The sequence below is a fragment of the Aedes albopictus genome, chromosome 3 (genome assembly GCF_035046485.1).
Source record: "Aedes albopictus strain Foshan chromosome 3, AalbF5, whole genome shotgun sequence".
In the NCBI taxonomy this organism is placed as follows: domain Eukaryota; kingdom Metazoa; phylum Arthropoda; class Insecta; order Diptera; family Culicidae; genus Aedes; species Aedes albopictus.
Window position 1 is genome coordinate 345,410,598 of NC_085138.1, and position 18,054 is coordinate 345,428,651.

The 18,054-nt window shown below is 36.4% G+C and overlaps 1 protein-coding gene across 50 annotated transcripts in view; it reads right to left on the reverse strand.

The window, feature by feature from the left end:
* Positions 1–18,054, reverse strand: part of LOC109421922 (sodium channel protein para) — a 521,170-nt gene that overhangs the window by 268,099 nt on the left and 235,017 nt on the right. For all 50 annotated transcript variants that reach the window (XM_062855155.1, XM_062855169.1, XM_062855173.1 and 47 more), the window contains one exon: positions 6,041–6,246. In XM_062855155.1, the coding sequence (XP_062711139.1) occupies positions 6,041–6,246 (206 nt within the window). The remainder of the gene's footprint in view (positions 1–6,040; positions 6,247–18,054) is intronic.

Below are 18,054 nucleotides of genomic sequence, written 5' to 3' on the forward strand. Positions count from 1 at the left end.
TTATGTTGGGGTTGGTTACCTCCTATTACTACTATATATGTATGTGTGTACACTGAAAGAAAACATCAGCCATGGTTTGAATGGTTATCATGCGTTTGTATATGTTTTTTTTTCAAATTCCTCTCAGAATCAACTACGTTTTTCGGAGTAATTCTCCAATTGTTGAACGGATAGTTAGTACTGAAATTTTCGTTACCATTTGTTTTTCCGTGCCTAATTTCACTTGTTTATTCGTGGTTGATGACGTGTAACCCGACATAAACCTATCATTGACCTGTTTTTTTATATTTTGGACACCAAACCCAACATAGACCCAACAGTTATCCGATGTGGGTCCAACAGTGGTCCAACATTCGAAAAAATTTGACACGACTTTGACCCAACATCCGATAATTTGCCTAGAAGAAACAATTATTCATAAGGGCCTAACTGACTTGATCGATTTCTCTTCGTCGACTCTCTCTTTCGCTAATAACTAGTTCAAAACAAACAAAATCATTATTCTTTTTGTTTCTAGAGCAACATGTAGTCGTCGTCTTCGCTTTTCAACCAAAAAATCTTTGGAAAACTTAATACACTTTCCGTGATAACACAAAGAGAGGATCGATGAAAAGAATTCGAAAATGTCAGTCAGGCCCAAATGAAAAATCAGTGTCGAAATATTACTGAAGAAAAGAACTTTGAAAGCCCCTACAACACTCCTTGAAACCCATGGAACCCTCATTACCCCCTGGAATGCCTCTGAAATCCCTTGAAAACCCCTTGGTTGCTCTTGAACCCCCTGGTACGCCCCAGGTATGGTCTGAAATGCTCCTGGGACTCCCTTAACACTCTGAATCCCTTTGGAACGCCCTTGAAACCCCATGAAATGCACGGCTAGGGAAAGTGAAAAAAATCTGGCAGTCATGATCATCGTAGGTTATGCCAGTGTTCAACAATTGGATCTTAGATGCATAATGATAGTGTGATAGCTTTTGGAGTCTCCCGTAACGTGGGTAGATCACTTTAGAATAGGGCACTGCACTGTTTTGATTTTGTATGGGATTTTGACGTTTCGTGGCCTTGTTGTTTACAAAATTTCTGTAAGAGTGAAAGAGAAGGAGAGAATTTCATGCAGTGCCCTATGGTGCGTTGCGGCGTAAGATCCAACTCAAATTTTGAACTCTAAAATAATCAGGCAGTAGTTTACAAATATTCCAAGATCAAAGTTTGAGGCACTTTTTTATGTTTACGTAAAATTATTGTTTGAATTTTGCTGCTAATCAACGTTTTATTTCAGCAGGATTCAGGTAAATTTATTGTATGATACAAATATTGTAAAAATATATATAACTGTGGCGATTGTATCACTAATATGTAGCTTATTCGACGTCAATGCTAATGTTATCTAATATTTCAGATTCTCAACCGATAAATCAAGTAATTCAAAGAAATGCCATTAATATGACGAGGAAACAGGACGTTTTAGGCAGATAACTAATTCGAAGCAGTCTTATAATGGTGTGCCTGAACGTTGCCCAACTGCATCCTTTGGAGTACCTTTCCACTAAAAACACCTAGAACAACACTCATATCCCCTTGACACCTAGGCCTGAGAGGTCGTAGAACTGTCTACATCCCAGCTAACACGAAGTCTTATATGATGTTGAATAGGATGCTAAAGTGGAGGATATATGCGTACATACTTCCATTTAATCGCGTGTAAAGTGTACGCATATCGCCTCCACTTTGGCATCCTATTCAACATCATATGCGATCGTGTGTTGACTGGGATCTTTCTTAGGTGTCTAACTAACTATCCTTTCGTATTCCTCAGCAGTCGCAAGCACGAGGCCAGGACAACTTTCGACTGTTGGAGAATTGCTCAATCTTGTCGAGAAGTTAGAAATAAGTCTTCACTATTCGTGTTTTGGTATCCGACGGGAAGGAGACAATCCTCGTAACTGTGGTCTAGGGCTGTACTACCTACGAAATTTGTGCGACCTGCTTAATGCTAAACTCCAGAGAGTTTAAGAGGGGCTTCAGGGAGTGTTAGGGCAATTCAGGGGGTTTGCGATGGTTTCAGGGACTTTAAGAGAGCTTCTTGGTGTTTCAAAGACGTCTCATGACGTCTGCAAGTCATTTCAAACAGTTGTTATGAGTTTCAGGATGGTGGTTCCAAAATAATATGTTCATGGAGGTGTAATAGAGTTTTGGAGGATCTTAGGGAGGTTTCAAGGCCTTTATGTGGGTTTCAGGTGGTTTCGGCAGGCTTCAGGGTAGTTTCAGAAGAGTTCTCGAAGCTTTCAGAGTTCCTGGCGGTTTATGGTAAGTTTCTCTGGGAGTCTCAAGGTTTCAAGGCGTTTCAGGTGGATTCAGGTGGTTTCAGGGGTCTTCATGAGAGAATCAGGGAACATTCTGAATGTTTCCAGAGGGTTTTCAAGTGGGTTTAGCGGGTTTCAATTCAGAGGACTTCAGGATGGTTTCAAAGGGGTTCCTTGAGGTTGAAAAGAAGTTTCTGGGAATTCCAGGTAGTTTGAGTGGATTTTAAGGCGTTTCCAAGCGTTCCAGAGACTTCAGGGGTGCTTTATGGGCATTCCCGGAAAGGGCTATTCAGGAGAGCCATAAGAGTTTCAGAGGGGTTGCAAGGCGTTTTACGGCATTTCAGTGGGTCTCAGGAAGTTTGAGTGGGTTTCAGAGGGCGTCTGGGGGTTTCCAGAGTAGCTCCCGGAGATTCAAGAGACGTTTCTTAGAGTCTCATTAAGGCTTAAAAGGAGTTTTAAGACGTTAGAAGGCAGAGGAATACAGGGGGCTTCGTTAGTGTTTGAAAGAAGTTTACAGGGATCTCAGGAGGATTCTGTAGTTTTTGGGGGGTTCCCTTGGGTTTCTTAAGGCTGTGGGTGGGTGGTCTCAAGGGGTTTCGTGGGTTGCAAAGCGTTCCAAGGCGTTTTAGAGGGTTTTACGCGGTTTCAGCGGGGCTTAGGATAGTTTGAAAGGAGCTTATTTTGAGAGGTTTCAGGGGATTTCAAGGTACTTCAGAGGAGTTAAAATATTTTTTCGGGGATTTCAGAGGTGTTTTAAGCCACTTAAAGTGGTTTCGGGGTGATAAAGCATATAAGTATGGCAAAAGGTTATTGTGACCATAATAAATTGCAAATGCTCCATAGAAAATCAAAAAGTGCTCTCTAAAGAATAAGTATATGATCCATGAAAATATGCAACGTTACCAATAAATAATTGAAAACGTCCCATACTTTATATAAAATGTACCGGTAAAACATAAAATTTTCTCATTAAAAGTGCAATTTTGTACCAATCAATAATACTTAAATACTCCATAAGGAAATATAAATGCTCCATAATAAATTACAAATACTCCATAAAATTAAAATTGTACCCATAGTAAATTGAATATTGCTCCATATAAAATTCAATTGCTCCATAAAAAATTGAAAATGCACCATAGGAATAGATAAATGCTCCATAAGTAATATAATCCTGCACCATACAAAATATGATTCGCTCCACAAAAAAAATGAAAATTCTCCATAACTATAAACATCTGCACCCCGAAGTGGTGCTATGTGAAGCAATTCAGCACTGCCGAAATTAAATTATGACAACATGTTATCTATGGAGAATTTTATTTTTTTATGGAGCAATTTATATTTTATATGGAGTGATTTGATAATATGTATGGAGCATTTATGGTGCAATTTCAATTTTTTATGGCGCAATTTAATTTTTTTATGGTGCAATATTTAATTTACTATGGGTACAATTTTAAAATTTTGTGGAGCATTTGCATTTAATTTATGGAGCATTTGTTTTCTACTATGCATCATTTCAGTATTATTTATTGGTACATAATTGCACTTTTAATGAGAAAATTTTATGTTTTACCGGTACATTGTCTATAAAGAATGGAACATTTTCAATAACACTAGTTTACAAAATAAAACGAAAGTCGTGAACTTCTGTCAACGACCAAAATTTTTGAAGCACAATTTAGCGCTGATTTCGAAACCGTGCTTCAAAAAATTTAAAGTAGAACAGTTTTTGAGTTTCAGCTCAATATCGAGTTTTATAACTTTTTAAAATATGGAATTCACTAAAATTCAAATATCTTACGTTTTGTTCAACCAATTTTAAATCTTTTTCCATAAATTAAGAGCTGAATACAATACCATTTGATCATCTGACGCAGGTTTTACGTCAGATTGATGAAATTCATGATATTGGCAAGTTTTAGAGACTATCTCCTTAAATTTTAACAATATTTCCAAAAATATATGAACAAATGTATTTTTTTCAATAAGACAAAAACAATTTAAAAATTCTTTCTAAACTTTTATTTCACATATCATATGTGAGCAAGTTACAGTAAAAAAATCAGCTCAATCAGAGCATTGATTACGGAGAATGAGATGTGTAAAGTTAGCGACTTTGCTTAAAAATAGAACAAAAATCGATTTCAAATCGTCAACCTTGTATGAAAAGTCGAAAAAAAATCCGCTCTACTGTAATTTTTTTTCCTTCGCGTTTCTGAACTCAGGGCATGATTCTACACCACAAATAATCATCAGCTTACCGAGTTCAGAAATGCTGTAAACTAGTGTTATTTATGGGTAACATTGCACATTTTCATGGAACATATGTTCATTCTTTATGGAGTGCTTTTTGATTTTCTATGGAGCGTTTCAATTTATTTATGGGTGCAATAAATAGGATGCCGACTCTTGCTTACTGGAGTTCTTGGAGATCCTAAAAAGAAATTTACTTTATAGCCGAACATAATTGAATGAGGCTTGGCAAGCAGAACTTTCCTCGTGGTGCTTCGAATGATCACTAGTTGTATTAGCAGATCCAACGCCCTTTATTCAAGGAAGTTATTGAATAATATTAGATAGTCCAATGAAGATCTCCATGCCTCTTTTTTCTTCCAATTTAAACTCACTATAAACACCCTTTCCATTACTCCTTCTTTTTTCCTGTAAACTCTTTTTAAACTCCATTTTGAGTCCCCCACTACTATGAATACAGACAAATTCCGTTTACGGAAACGCTACATCAATGGAGGCACCTAACTGAAGTTTCTTGTAAACATTCAGTTTGTCTTCTTAATGTTACTTAAGGGTGACAATACAACAAACAACAAACGTATGTATCATTTCATTTTTTTCCTATTTAAAACAAAGCCACGGAAACAAACGCGCCCCTTGCTAAGCGTACACTGAAAAAAAAAATCCCAAATTAAGTAATTTTAAACTCATTTTTCAGTTCATGTTGAAAACAAAATAAAACAGGATCAACGTTAGGGCGATTGAAGTTTTTTGATAACGTCAGAAGAGAAGCAGAACCTCAAATATTGCAACGAGCACAAACATCATGATTCTTTTTTTTCTGGCTGATGTTTTATTTTAGTGCAGTAAACAACTCTATCAATGCTGATAAATTTCGTAGAATAACAACTCATAACTACACCTAACTTTCTCCAACAGCATTGCTCAAATCATAATGAATACCATTACATGTACAATGTTACCTCAGTCTAATATATAGTAAACTGCTTCATACCTAATTAATTCACATAATCTCAATCTAAGCAACAACGTTTTTGAATATACATGTTTTTTTCAACTATCCGGGTTAGGACAAAACTCACACAAATACACGAACTTGTACGCATCAACATTTCCTAAGAGCACTAAGTATTTTGTTGGTTATATAAGATTTCTGGTTGCATTTCGGTCCTAATGAAACTCGTTTACAAAAGTCTGTTGCATAACTATGGTTATATGTATCTGTTTCATCATCTAAGAACACTTAATTAAGAAGACTGATTAAATAGACAAAAGCAAACTGACACCGAGTATATTTGTAATAAAAATCTAGTTATAATATAAAGGATCGTTTGTAGCTCAGACTTAAACTCATCTAAATTCGGTTATATGTTTCCTAACTTTCTGCTCTAGAAAAGTGCGACATTTTTTGGATTATAGTTAAAAAAAAAAGAAACACTCACATATAAAAGTCAGAAGAAAAGAAGTGGGATACTTACTCGGTAGATTCGACGGTCGGCGTGCTAGGCATGATCATCAATATACAATTGGTAAGAATGGTTGTTATTATAAAAAATGAAAACAGTGGATGTACTAAAATATAAATAGCTACGCGACGTATAGGATTGAACGGATCGAGTACATATAATGCATTGGTTGCGGAGAAACGAAAAATATCTTTTCCTTTACTAACTACTACGAATGTCTGTGAAAGAGAGAGAGAGAGAAAAAATGAGAAAAGTTTTGATTAGAATTTGAATGGGTTGGTTTTGGAAATCGCGCAACGATTCCTTTTTGTCCTCATTTTCCTTAAAATTTCAAAACATTCCATTCGAGCGCCCAACTAGGATTCCATGTGTTTCTTTCTGTTTCACTAATGCCGTGAGGAGGGGTTGCGTGACAAGAGCTTTACGTTTCGACAACACGTGCGCGTGTCGTGTTAGTTGGATGATGAAAAAAATGTCAAACCCAATTCATTCAACCATGGAAGAATGAAAACAAGTCGAGGAAACTCAGGGCACACCATGTCCGGCAGCTATATCGGCAGCGGCATTATCGTGCAACTTAATAAAGGAGCAAGCGAACGATATCAATATTTGATGAGAAATATTTCACAATGTGTGCTTCTCCCGTTTTTTTAGTAATATAGAGATGCAAACGAGTCTCGCGATCGGTCAGACGGTAACTGTTCATTCAACAATGCCTCTAGTTATACACAGTGTATTGATTCGTCCATTTCGTTCGCTTATTGAATAAAACTGCTAACTGAGAGCTTTCGCTGCCACTGACTATTTTGCATTTGTATATCTGGATCGACCAGGAATCGAACTCGTCACCTCGAGTGTGGTGATACTCACGCCTTTACAGTTGTGGACGAATTTCGCCCCAAATCGTACTGAAAGATGGCAGCACCCGGGTGCACTGTCTTTTAAATTCAAATTACTCCTTAAAAATACAAGTTGGCCGGGTCTCGTGACGTAGTGGTCAAACATTACTTTCATAAGTAAATGGTCCTGGGTTCGATCCCAGCCCCGGCATTTGCAATTTTTCGTCAGTTGCTCATCCCCCGAGAGTGGCAGACACTTGACCTGACCCTCTTCTAAGCATACCTATGCTCTAATGGAAACTTGGATATTGGCTAACGGCAACTCATAATGGACCCCCAACAGGACTAGAAAAATGAATAATTGACAGTCACACATAAATATCCTCGTGGTCATCATTCTACCATGGACAGGGTAGAAAAGTGACAGCAGCGCAAAAGCGACCGTTTCGATATAGTATAATAAGAATATAATACATTTAGGCGCTGTACAAATTGTAAGTGAAGCTGCCAATTGGAATCGCTCACGCAGTGCCCTAGTAAATTAGGTTGAGTGGACGATTGATAGGGAACATAAGTACCTGTCTTGAGATAAAACTTCATTAAAAAATGGTGTTGCTCTTGAATTCAACTTCGAATTAATAAAATGTTTTTAATGAGCCCTTCACTTCATTTAGATATTTTTAGATATCTTATTTAGATTTTAGACATTTAGATATTGATTAATATTTTATTTAGATATTTTTAGACATTTAGAAGAGAATTCATTTGTATTAAAGTATTTATTTAAATATAAAAAAAAACGCTTCCAAATTATTGAATAAATAAAATAGAATCTCCTAGCAGTTTATTGATTGGATCTGAGGATGATGATAACTTTGGTAGTCGCCGGGGCCCGTAGAGTAGTGGCTACACGTTCACTTCATAAGTGGTTGGTCATAGGTTGGATCCCAGCCCTGGCACTTGCAATTTTTCGTCAGTTGATCTTCCCCCCAAAAGCGGCTGACACCTGACCCTCTTCTGAGCAAATGCTCAAACGGACCCGGAAACTTTATATATCGCCTCCCGACTAGAAAAATATATCAAGTTTATAACACATTGTGGTATGATGATATGAAATTTTTCTCTAACTTATTTTGTTATAAACTAGATGCAGGATGATGTTAAAATAACTAAAACTGTAACAAAAAATACACCGGTCTAATCAAAATAATAACCTATTTTGTTATAATCAGAACAAAATTATAACACAATATGATATACATTTTAGCTTCAAGAAAACTAGTTTCTATCATATTGTGATACAATTATGTAAAATGATGTTCTGAATGTCAAAGAATCAGAACTAAATTATTTCACAATGAGTTATTGAACAACATTTTTAACATAATATGATACAATTGAGTTACATATAATATTTTTAAACACCAATGCTGTTAAACATACTTATATCACAATGAGTTATACATATCTTGGTTTGTTATAATTATGTTATATTTTTCTTAGAATCTTCTAGTCGGGCTAACCGCAACTCATAATGGACCCCCAATCGGACTGGAAAAGGAACAATCCAATCAACATCCTCGAGCTCATCATTCTACCATGGACAGGGTAGAAAGTGACAGCAGCGCAAAGGCAATCAGTTCGATATAGTAGAATTAGAATAGAATATATTTAGGCACTGTACAAAGTGTTAGTGCAGCTGCCAATTGGAATCGCTCACGCAGTGCCCTAGTGGACAAAAAGAGCTGTAAATTAAGTGGTTAAAAAAAACTATGCTCATCCATAAATGACGTAGCTTTTTTAGGCAATTTTTAACCCCTCTGTCCCCCTCGTAGCAATTCGTCACAAATTCGGATACCCCCTCCTTATAATGACGTAGCTTGTTCAACATCCCCCCTCCCCCCACTCAACAAAATTTTCATGTAGAAAACAAAAAAAAACTTGAAATTTAGTTCTGATTTCAATTTCTACTTATATGAGTTTAGAGAAACACGGAGTGGTTTAACGAGAAACGAAATTAAGTGTTTATTAACCTTCCAGCGCGCGCGCCATCAAACAACCGAAACTGCACCGCGCTCGCGCTGTATACGAAAAGCGAGGTTTTTTGGTAGTGTTGTACTTTTTACAACAGCGCGCGCGCTGAAGGGTTAAAAACGTCTTGAGAAGTTGGTCTTTGATACAATCCCAAGTAGGTAGATCCCAAGTAACCTGTCCAAGGCATCCATTACTACGTTTCTTCTTGATGCCGAAGAACAAGATGTTGATGATACCAATACAGATAAATACCATATTAACATAGGAGCTTTTTCTAAGATATTGCACGCTAGTTTTTTTTTTTATGTCTTTATTTATGAGATTTTCAGCCCGAGGCTGGTTCATCTCAGCTTGCTCGCTAGTAAATCTGTTAAGAATATCACCGTGTCAGCTGTTTCATTTCTGGAGGAGTTGCGTTTGGCGTTCCCATTTTTAAGAATTCCTCCTTTTTTGAGTTCTTCCAGCACTTTCTTCGGGAATTTCCCCAAAAATTCTCTTAAGGATTCTATTTGAGATTTCCTTTTTTTGTATTTCCTCAGGGGTTCCTGTGGAGATCCCTCCAAGAATTCCTCCTGAAGTTCTTTCTAAGATTCCTCCAAAAGTTCCCTCTGAGATTTCTCCAGATTTTTTTCTAAGGTTCTGCTAGGAGATAACCCACAGTTTTCTTCGGGGTTTTCTTCTCGTTTCTTCCATCAGGAGTTTCTTCAAACATCTCTTCAGTGATTTCAACCGAAATTTATTTACAGATTCCATCATAACTTCTCCCAGGGTTCCCTAAAGAAATTCCTTTCGAGATTCCTCCAGAAGTTCCTTCCGGGTTTCCTTCAGGTAATCCTCCGAAATTCACTCAGATATTCATTCCGAGATTTCTCCTGGAAATCCTTCCAGCATTCTTTCAAAACCTATCCAGGAGTTGCTTTCATTCAACATTCAACAGATTTTTTTTCGATTCCTTTAGGAATACCCTCCTGGATTCTTCTAAGAGTTTCTTTTGGGAATCCTCGAGGAGTTCTTCTTGGATTCCTCTAGGTGTTCCTTCTGGGTTTTATCCAAGATTTTTTTCCCGAGACTCCTCCCCTCACTTCTTCCAGGATTCCTCCAGTACCTCTTAGAATTCCATGAGGAATCCCTTCACGGATTCCTGCCATATAAATTCCCTTTTTCCTGGATTTTCTTTTCTTAGATTCCACTAGGAATGTTTTTTATCTGAATATCTTCCGGGATTCCACAAAATTTATTTTCGGGATTCCTTAATAAAAACCTTCCGGGATTACTACTTACTTGCAGTCATGAGCACCCACGGTAGCGCAGAAGGCCGAAAACCTACCTTCCGGGATTCCTTCAAAAATTTCTTCTGTGCTTTCTTTAGAAATCGAACCAAGATTTTTCTAAGACTTCCTTCAAAGAATTCACAGATAGCTCCTTCTGAGATTCTTCAAAAGTTCCATCTGGAATGTGTCAAGGAACTCCTCACGAAATTCCTTTTGGGATTTCCTTATAACTGCCCTTCAAGATTCCTCCAGGATGTTCTTGTGAAATTTCTCTGGAAGTTCCTTCCGAGAATCCTTCGGTTTCTTTTGGGAATGTTTCCAGATGTTTTTTTCGGGATTCCAAGAAAAAAATTGTGTGGAAATGTTATTACAGAAGGAACTGTTTGAGGAAACCCAGAAGGAACACCATGAGAAATTCTTTATAAAATTGCTGGAGGAATTCTTCAAGGAAGCCTTGTAGAAACACCAGAAAAAAAAAATGCCATAAGGAATTTTATAAAAAATAATCCTGGGTGAATAAAACTCATGTAAGATTTACGTTGAGAGCATCTTAAAGAATTCCAGAACCGCAATCTCAACCGCGTGGCGTAGGACAGCTACATGTCTTATGAAAAGCGGCCGGAGTTTATTTCTATTATTTGTTATCTACGAAAATGATAAAAAAATGATTGCATTATTTTTTTTCTATCTACTGAATAATGATAATTCAAGTTAAAGGTTATTAATAACGAAATGCTTTCTTTTCAATAGACTTAGTAGAAAGCTCCGTAGCATATCCGAAACCCCTACCTCCCTACCGCACACTTCGTCACAAAATCACAAATCCCCCCTCCCCCCTAAAGCTACGTCATTTATAGACGCTTCCTTACTGGGTTATTTTTTGATAATAAGAGACACTGAAAAAAAAAATGGACTTGAAAAAGTTTTTTTTCCTTTAAAGTGTCTATCTTGTGGTGCATGGTTGGCAGGGAACATAATTTCATCGAAATCAAAAATGGTGTTTTTTGTTCATCTTTGATTTTTTTTTAAATGATTTTTTTTTCAGTGTAAAAGCTTAATTTGTTTTTTTTTCTTCAATATTATTTTCTTCAAACTTGACAAAGTCGCTGATGACTTTAGAAAGAATGTGGTGATTTTTAAAGCACAATGTTCTTCTGTGGAATGATGGATGATTGAACGTTTGTTTTGGATGTCGAAATTTTCAGTAGGACATATAATTTGAAATCCAACGATTCATCTTCATTTTCTTTTTTTTTCTTAATATTCCGCCAAAAATTCTTCCATAAAATCCAAATCTTTTATCATTTAGTCGAAGTTTTTATCAGAAATTGTAAGCATCCTAGCGTTTCTTCAAGGAATCTTACTGGATTTGTTCCAAGGGTTCCTCTAACAACTATATATATTTGTCTAGCTTTTTTCAAAAATCTTTTAGCAATTTAATAAGAAAAAGCCCTGTATGAACTTCTTTAAGGCTTACTACACGAACTCATGCAAATATTTCACGAAGAATTGTTCCAATGAATCCTCAGAACTTTCTCCAAGAATTCATTAAAGGAGTAATCCAAGGTTTTCTATGATTATTTCTCTTGCAATTTTCTCAACAATTCCCCGAGGAATTTCATCAAATGTTTTCCCAGTAAATTTTTAATGAATTCGTCCAACGATTCCTATAAAGATTTATCGATTGATATACCCAAAGAAGTTCTTTAGTTATTTATCTATAGATTTCTACGATGATTTTTTCGAAGATTGCTGCAAAATATCCTCTATGAATTTCTTTGAGGAACTCTCCTTGCATTCATCTAAAGATTTGAATCAGAAATTCTCTTATAACTCCCCAGATATTCTAGTGATTCCTTCATTGGTTCATTCGCAGATTCATGTAGAAGCTCCGACAGCGATTAATTTGGAAATACTTTCAAGCATTTTGTTTTGAAATTTTCCAACGGTTCCTCTCGGATTTTTTATGGCTTCCTCCTAAAATTCTTCCAGTCAAGATTTTTTCAGAAAAACTCTTGCGAGAGTACCTCGAATTTTCTCCTACACTTTCGCTACAATAACACTTTGCAACATTTAGAAAAACTTTTTCACTTGAATCACTAGTTAAAATTAAAATAAAAAAAAAACACTTCACTATTACTACACTTTTGCAAAACAAAATAAAACTTTTAAAGAAAAACCAGAATGGACTAGCAAATTCCTTTTAATTCCACTATTTTCCTTATCTTCGGACAGATAGGCCTATTTCGTCTGCAACTTACATACTTCTTCAGCGTCGAGTGCTCGACTACTCGACTCGACATTAAAAGGGATTGCAAATTTTACTATGAATCCGAATATGAAAATAAATATTTGATGGTTACAGCAGTATTCATGAGTTATTGTGGCAAACCTAACCATCAAAGCGTCAAAATGTTATAATGTCACGGCAAAATGTGTCCATTACAAATGTCTGCCTCTTTTGTTCCTCTAGGCGTATGTCAAATTATTCATGATATCTACATATTATACCTGTACCAGAGCTGACTCCCCTCTATCTGTTAACGAGAAAAAACGGATACATCATTTGTCCTTTTCACATGTTGTTCTAGAAATGTGAAAGAATTCTTGAAAAGAATCTTGGATCAATCCTTGGTGGGATTCATGAAAAAACTTTCGAGACATTTTTAAAGAAATCGTTTGTATTAGTTCCTGGGAAAATTTCAAAACTAGACCTCATATGAAGCTTTGAAAAAAAAAATGGAAGGTTTTGTGGAGGAATCCTTGAAATGTTATCAAAAGGATTTTCCAAGAATGTCTTTAAAATTTTCTCAGCATTTACTAGTGGAACCTACACAACCCAGGTAACCAATAATCATTTTAATAAGTCGTAATTCAGCTTTAAAACTGCATTTTATTTTCTTACTGTCGTATCATAGCAGTTAGACTGCTAAATTGCCCTATACTAGCATTTTAAGTGCAGTTTGAAATTTGACAGCTGTTGTGTAGCATTTCAAATGCACGATGTGTTTTATTTAACAAGCATTACAACTGCTGCTTTATTGTCATAAAACTGCCAAGAGAGATGAGAGAATCTAAAGTTGCTACACATTTCAACTTTTCAATTATTGTTCAGATGCCCTATCATTTATTGCTGGCAATGAAGCAAATCATTAGGAGAACGATTGTTTTCCAAATAAATTTCATGATGGTTTCTTATGTCATCGTGTCTCATGTGGTAGATTCGACTATCAGCACTTGTTCGAGCCGTTGTATGGGGCACAACTAAATAACTGTCGGCGTGGTACTCAAGCATTAAATAGATCAAAAAATCAACGCACATTATCTCATCATCTATAGCTTATCCTGTAGTACGGCTCAGCATCATCTTCAACCAGAGGATCAAGGGATCGAATCTCAATTTCAGCGGGATGAGCAAAAAAAGAAACAGCCTCAAAAGTTACAGAGTGTGAGTTGGAGAGTGAGAAAAATATGAATAAAAAAAGGCAAGGATATGAAGCGGCTGAAATGAGCAGGGGAAACATTTTTGATTTTATTTCCGACAATTTGGGGATAGAAAGAATAAGCATTTATTCAGCCGTATATTGGACCAATCCGGGTAGACGAGCATATCTAAATCATATCTCAAATCGAACATTTTTTTTCTGTCATAGCTCGATGTGATTTTGATGAGCTATTCAAAAATCTAATGAATATCGCACGAATAGCTCAAAGTGATATGATATCAGTTTTTGTTCATGTCGGAATAGCTGAAAATTTCTACATAAGAACAAGTTTAGCTCTTCCGCACGAAATCGAACACGTACACCCATAGAGATGGCTCAATGTTAGTGAAATGCCATGTGCCCCTTTCTTAACTGTGGAAACGAAGAACCGCTTGCTCTCAGTTCCATGTTATTTACAACAGCAAGCCACAGTTGAGTGGTAAGCATCGCCGCCTGTGAATCCTAAGGTCGTAGGTTTGATGCTGGATGCTGACATTTTTTATTATTTTTTTTCCAGAAAAAAGTGACAAATCTTGTCTGCTATTGTTTTGATCTTGTCATATATTAACGAGCTATTATTGAGTAAATCATCATATTAGATTTTGCTATTATTTCTGAACTTTTACCTCTTATATCAATCAAAACAATATCAGTTTTTGCTCTTCAGTAATTCAACCAATAATAACTGAATATGTTATTCAACAGATTTTTCCACCTACTCGGGAAAGCCTGCATAAAATTAGCACTTATGGCGCATATACGGCACATTAGCATTTAATTACCTGCAGTAAAGGCGCATATAATGCTGAATAAATACAATTTTAACTGCTAAGTTTATTGAAAAAAGTCCCAGAGGTAGCCTTGGAAAATTTTTGGGGGAATCCTTGAAGAAGTTCCAAAAGGAATCATTGGAGCAACCCCTAGAGCCGTTCTGAAAGGCATCCTAGATGGCATCCTGAAGTAATCCCAAGAAGAAATATCTAAAGTAATACCAAGGAAAAATCAAGGAACCAATCTCTGAATCCCTGGATGAATTTCCGCAGGAATCACAGGTGGAATTCCCAAATGAATTCTTGAAGGAATTCCTGAAGCAATTCCGGGAAACCGGAAGGAATTTCTGAAAGAAAACTGGGAATTCTAGAAAAAATCCCAGGAGGAATTTATGCAGAAATCCCAGGTGGAACTTTTGAGTGAATCCCTAGTGAAGTTCCAGAAGCTATCCTGGGAGAAATTCTTAAAAGAATCCCAAGAAGAATTCCTGAAGGAATCCCAGATAAAAAGAATCCAGAAACTTTTGGAGAAAGTTTGAAGGAATCCATGGGGGAATTCCTAAAAGAATCCCTTGAACAGTTTCTGAGAGAATCCCGGGGTAAATTCCTGATAAATTCCTGGTGGAATTCTTATTGAAGTAATCACTGGAGGGATTGCTGAAGGTATATTCCCGGCATAATTCCCGGAGGAATCACAAACAGAATTTCATATGTAATTCTTGAAGCAATCCCGGGAAAAATCCTGAATGATTCCCAGATGAATTCCCGCGACAATTTCGGGGGGAATACTTTTTTTTTTTTAATTTATTAATGACACTTTACACTAAAAAGTGCATTCGTGTCAGCCAGGGGGGGGGAATACTGGAAAAAGTCGTCGGAGAAATTCGTAAAGAATTCCCATGTGAAATTTGGAAAGGAATCCCAAGTAAGAATCCAGAAGCAATCTCGGTAGGAGATCCTGAAGGAATCCCAAGAAAAATTGTGACTGAATTCCGGGAAGAATACCTGAAGAAATCCCAGGAAGAATTCCTGGATGAATCTAAAAAAAATCCTAATGGAACCTTTTGATCGCAGCAGAGGCAGACCCAGAGGCTCACGGCGGCGCAGCATCAACAACGAACTCAAGCAAGTCGATAGAAATTAGACCTGGCCACAGGTCAAGGCGATGGCTGGCAATCGCCCAGGATGGAGATCTTTCAATTCGGCCCTCTGCACCACCGATGGTGCCCAGGACTGAAAATAAGCAAGTAGAACCTTTGAAGGAATTTCTGAAGGCATCACAGAAGAAATTCGTAAAAAAAATCCATTGCGAAATTTCCGAAGAAATCCCAAGTGGAACTTCAGAATCAATTACGATAGTAATTTCCAAAGACATCCCGAGAAGAATTCCAACAGAATCTCGGAAGGAATTTCTGTGGGAATCTTAGGAGGAGTTCCGGAAAGAACCCCAAGAAGAATTCCTGAAAAAATCCTAGAAGAAATATTCTAAAGCAACACTAAGAAGAGTTCCTGAGGGGACTACCACTGGCATAAGGACTGTTCAATTTATAAAACGGACAACTTGCTTGTGCGATATCTTTTTTATTTTTCAATAAAATCATTATCAGTTTTTTGCGTAACTTTCTATAGCTATTCTCAAATGTAGGAAAAATATAACATGCAAAATGTTTTTTTATTGTGTAACTGAAGCGGTTTTCGTAAAACATCAATGAAAACCCATTTCTCAAAATTCGACATAACTTTCCACATACTTAACATGCACATTTTCATGAAGTTTTTAATGTATTGAAATCTTATACTATTCTACTAAGTTGGTCAGTAATAATGCACCAAGCAGTCTCCAGCTTGATATAGTAAGTTGCCTTGTTTTCATAGAAATTATTGAAAAATGCTCATTTAAGTCCTGTGTTGCAATAGCATCACGGATTCGGCTAAAAATTTGTCCAGAGTAGTTGAATGTTGCTCTCTGAATGATACAGAAGAAAAATTTACTTTTTATTGCATTTTTCATCAAAAATTTAATCCATGAAGATGGTTATATTAAAATATTTCATATTTTTTGCTCCATTGATGCAGATTTTCGACTCTAGCGAATCTTGTTATTATTCATTTTCAACAAAGTTGGTCCTATGTTATTGTACACCTTATTTAATAATAATAATCGGATACATACTTTTTATTCCAACATCATTGTTATGCAAAATTTTGCATTTGGTTGCATTGTTATTTGGAAGAACTTTCAAAGAACGAAACTGTTTTGATTACTGTGTCTGTAATGGCGTACAGTAACCAAACCAGCAATGCTATTAAGAAGCAGTTTTCTGAATTTAAAACCACATTATGCCTACTTTCGACTGGATGCATAAAAAAATTGATTATTTAATATTTTCATACTCTTTTTGCTTTACAATTGAATTTTATTCAAAAAATCGAATCTCATTTGACACTTAATTGTTCAATTGAGATTAAATTTTGCCAGAATGTTTACTACTCATGCTGCTGCAGCATGGCGCATACTTTTCTGGTATTAATAATGATATACCATATGTGAACAGTAATTTTATATATATTTTCAATTTTCAGCAATCGAAAAAATCACCTTATTTAACACCTGGCCGATTTTCTTGAAAATAAAACTATTTTTATTCAATTCAAAAATGATTACTATACTGCATGATGATATACTGAACAACGAAACAAGTGTGGTTAAATTTGAACTACGCGTCTTCTTTTTATAGCATTGTGAAGTTGTCCGTTTTATAAATTGAACAGTCCTTAGATAGCGTTTTCTTTTTTTTCACTAATTCTCCTTGATAAATGCGAGAGAGATCGGGATGCAAGAGGGGGCCTGTGCCCCCTCTTTTATCCTTCTCTTTGCTGTGTTTGTTTAAGGGAGTGAGTGAGAAAAAAGAAAAAGCTATCTATGCCAACGGGAACCACTGGAGGTATTCCTAAAAGAAGCCCTGGAGGAATTCCTGAACGCCTCCCATAAGAAATTGCTGAACGCATCCCTGCCCGAGCAGAGTAAAAAAGCTCAATAATAGCATATTTTGATATGGAGATCAAAAAGTGATATTTGTTTGTTTAAGATAAGAGGTAAGAAGTGCTGGAAATAATACCTCAATTTTACTCCTGGAACATCATCATCATAGCACATTTAGCTCTTTGTAAGATGTAACCAATAGCAGTGAGCTATTTGAATGATCTTCAAATATCAAATTTTGCTATTGGTTAGATGGTTCAAGAACAAATGTTTGCTATTATTTTCAGTACTTTTACCTCTTATCTCAAACAAACCAATATCACATTTTGATCGTCAGTATTTGACCTCTGCCCGGGTGGATAAAATGCTGAAGGAATCCTTGGAAGAATTCCTGAGAGAGTCCCTGGAGGAACTCCAGAATAGGAGGAATCTCTGGAAGTCCTATTGCTGAAATCCCTGGAGGAATTCTCGAAGGAATACCAGGTGGAATTATCGACGGAATTCCTCGGTGAAATCCCGGGAGACATTTCAGGAGCAATTCCTGAAGCAATTCCGGGAAAAATTCCCGAAGGAATATCGGGAGGCATTTTTAGAAAAAAAAATCCAGAAACAATCCCGCCCCGGTAGAAGTCCCTGAAGGAATC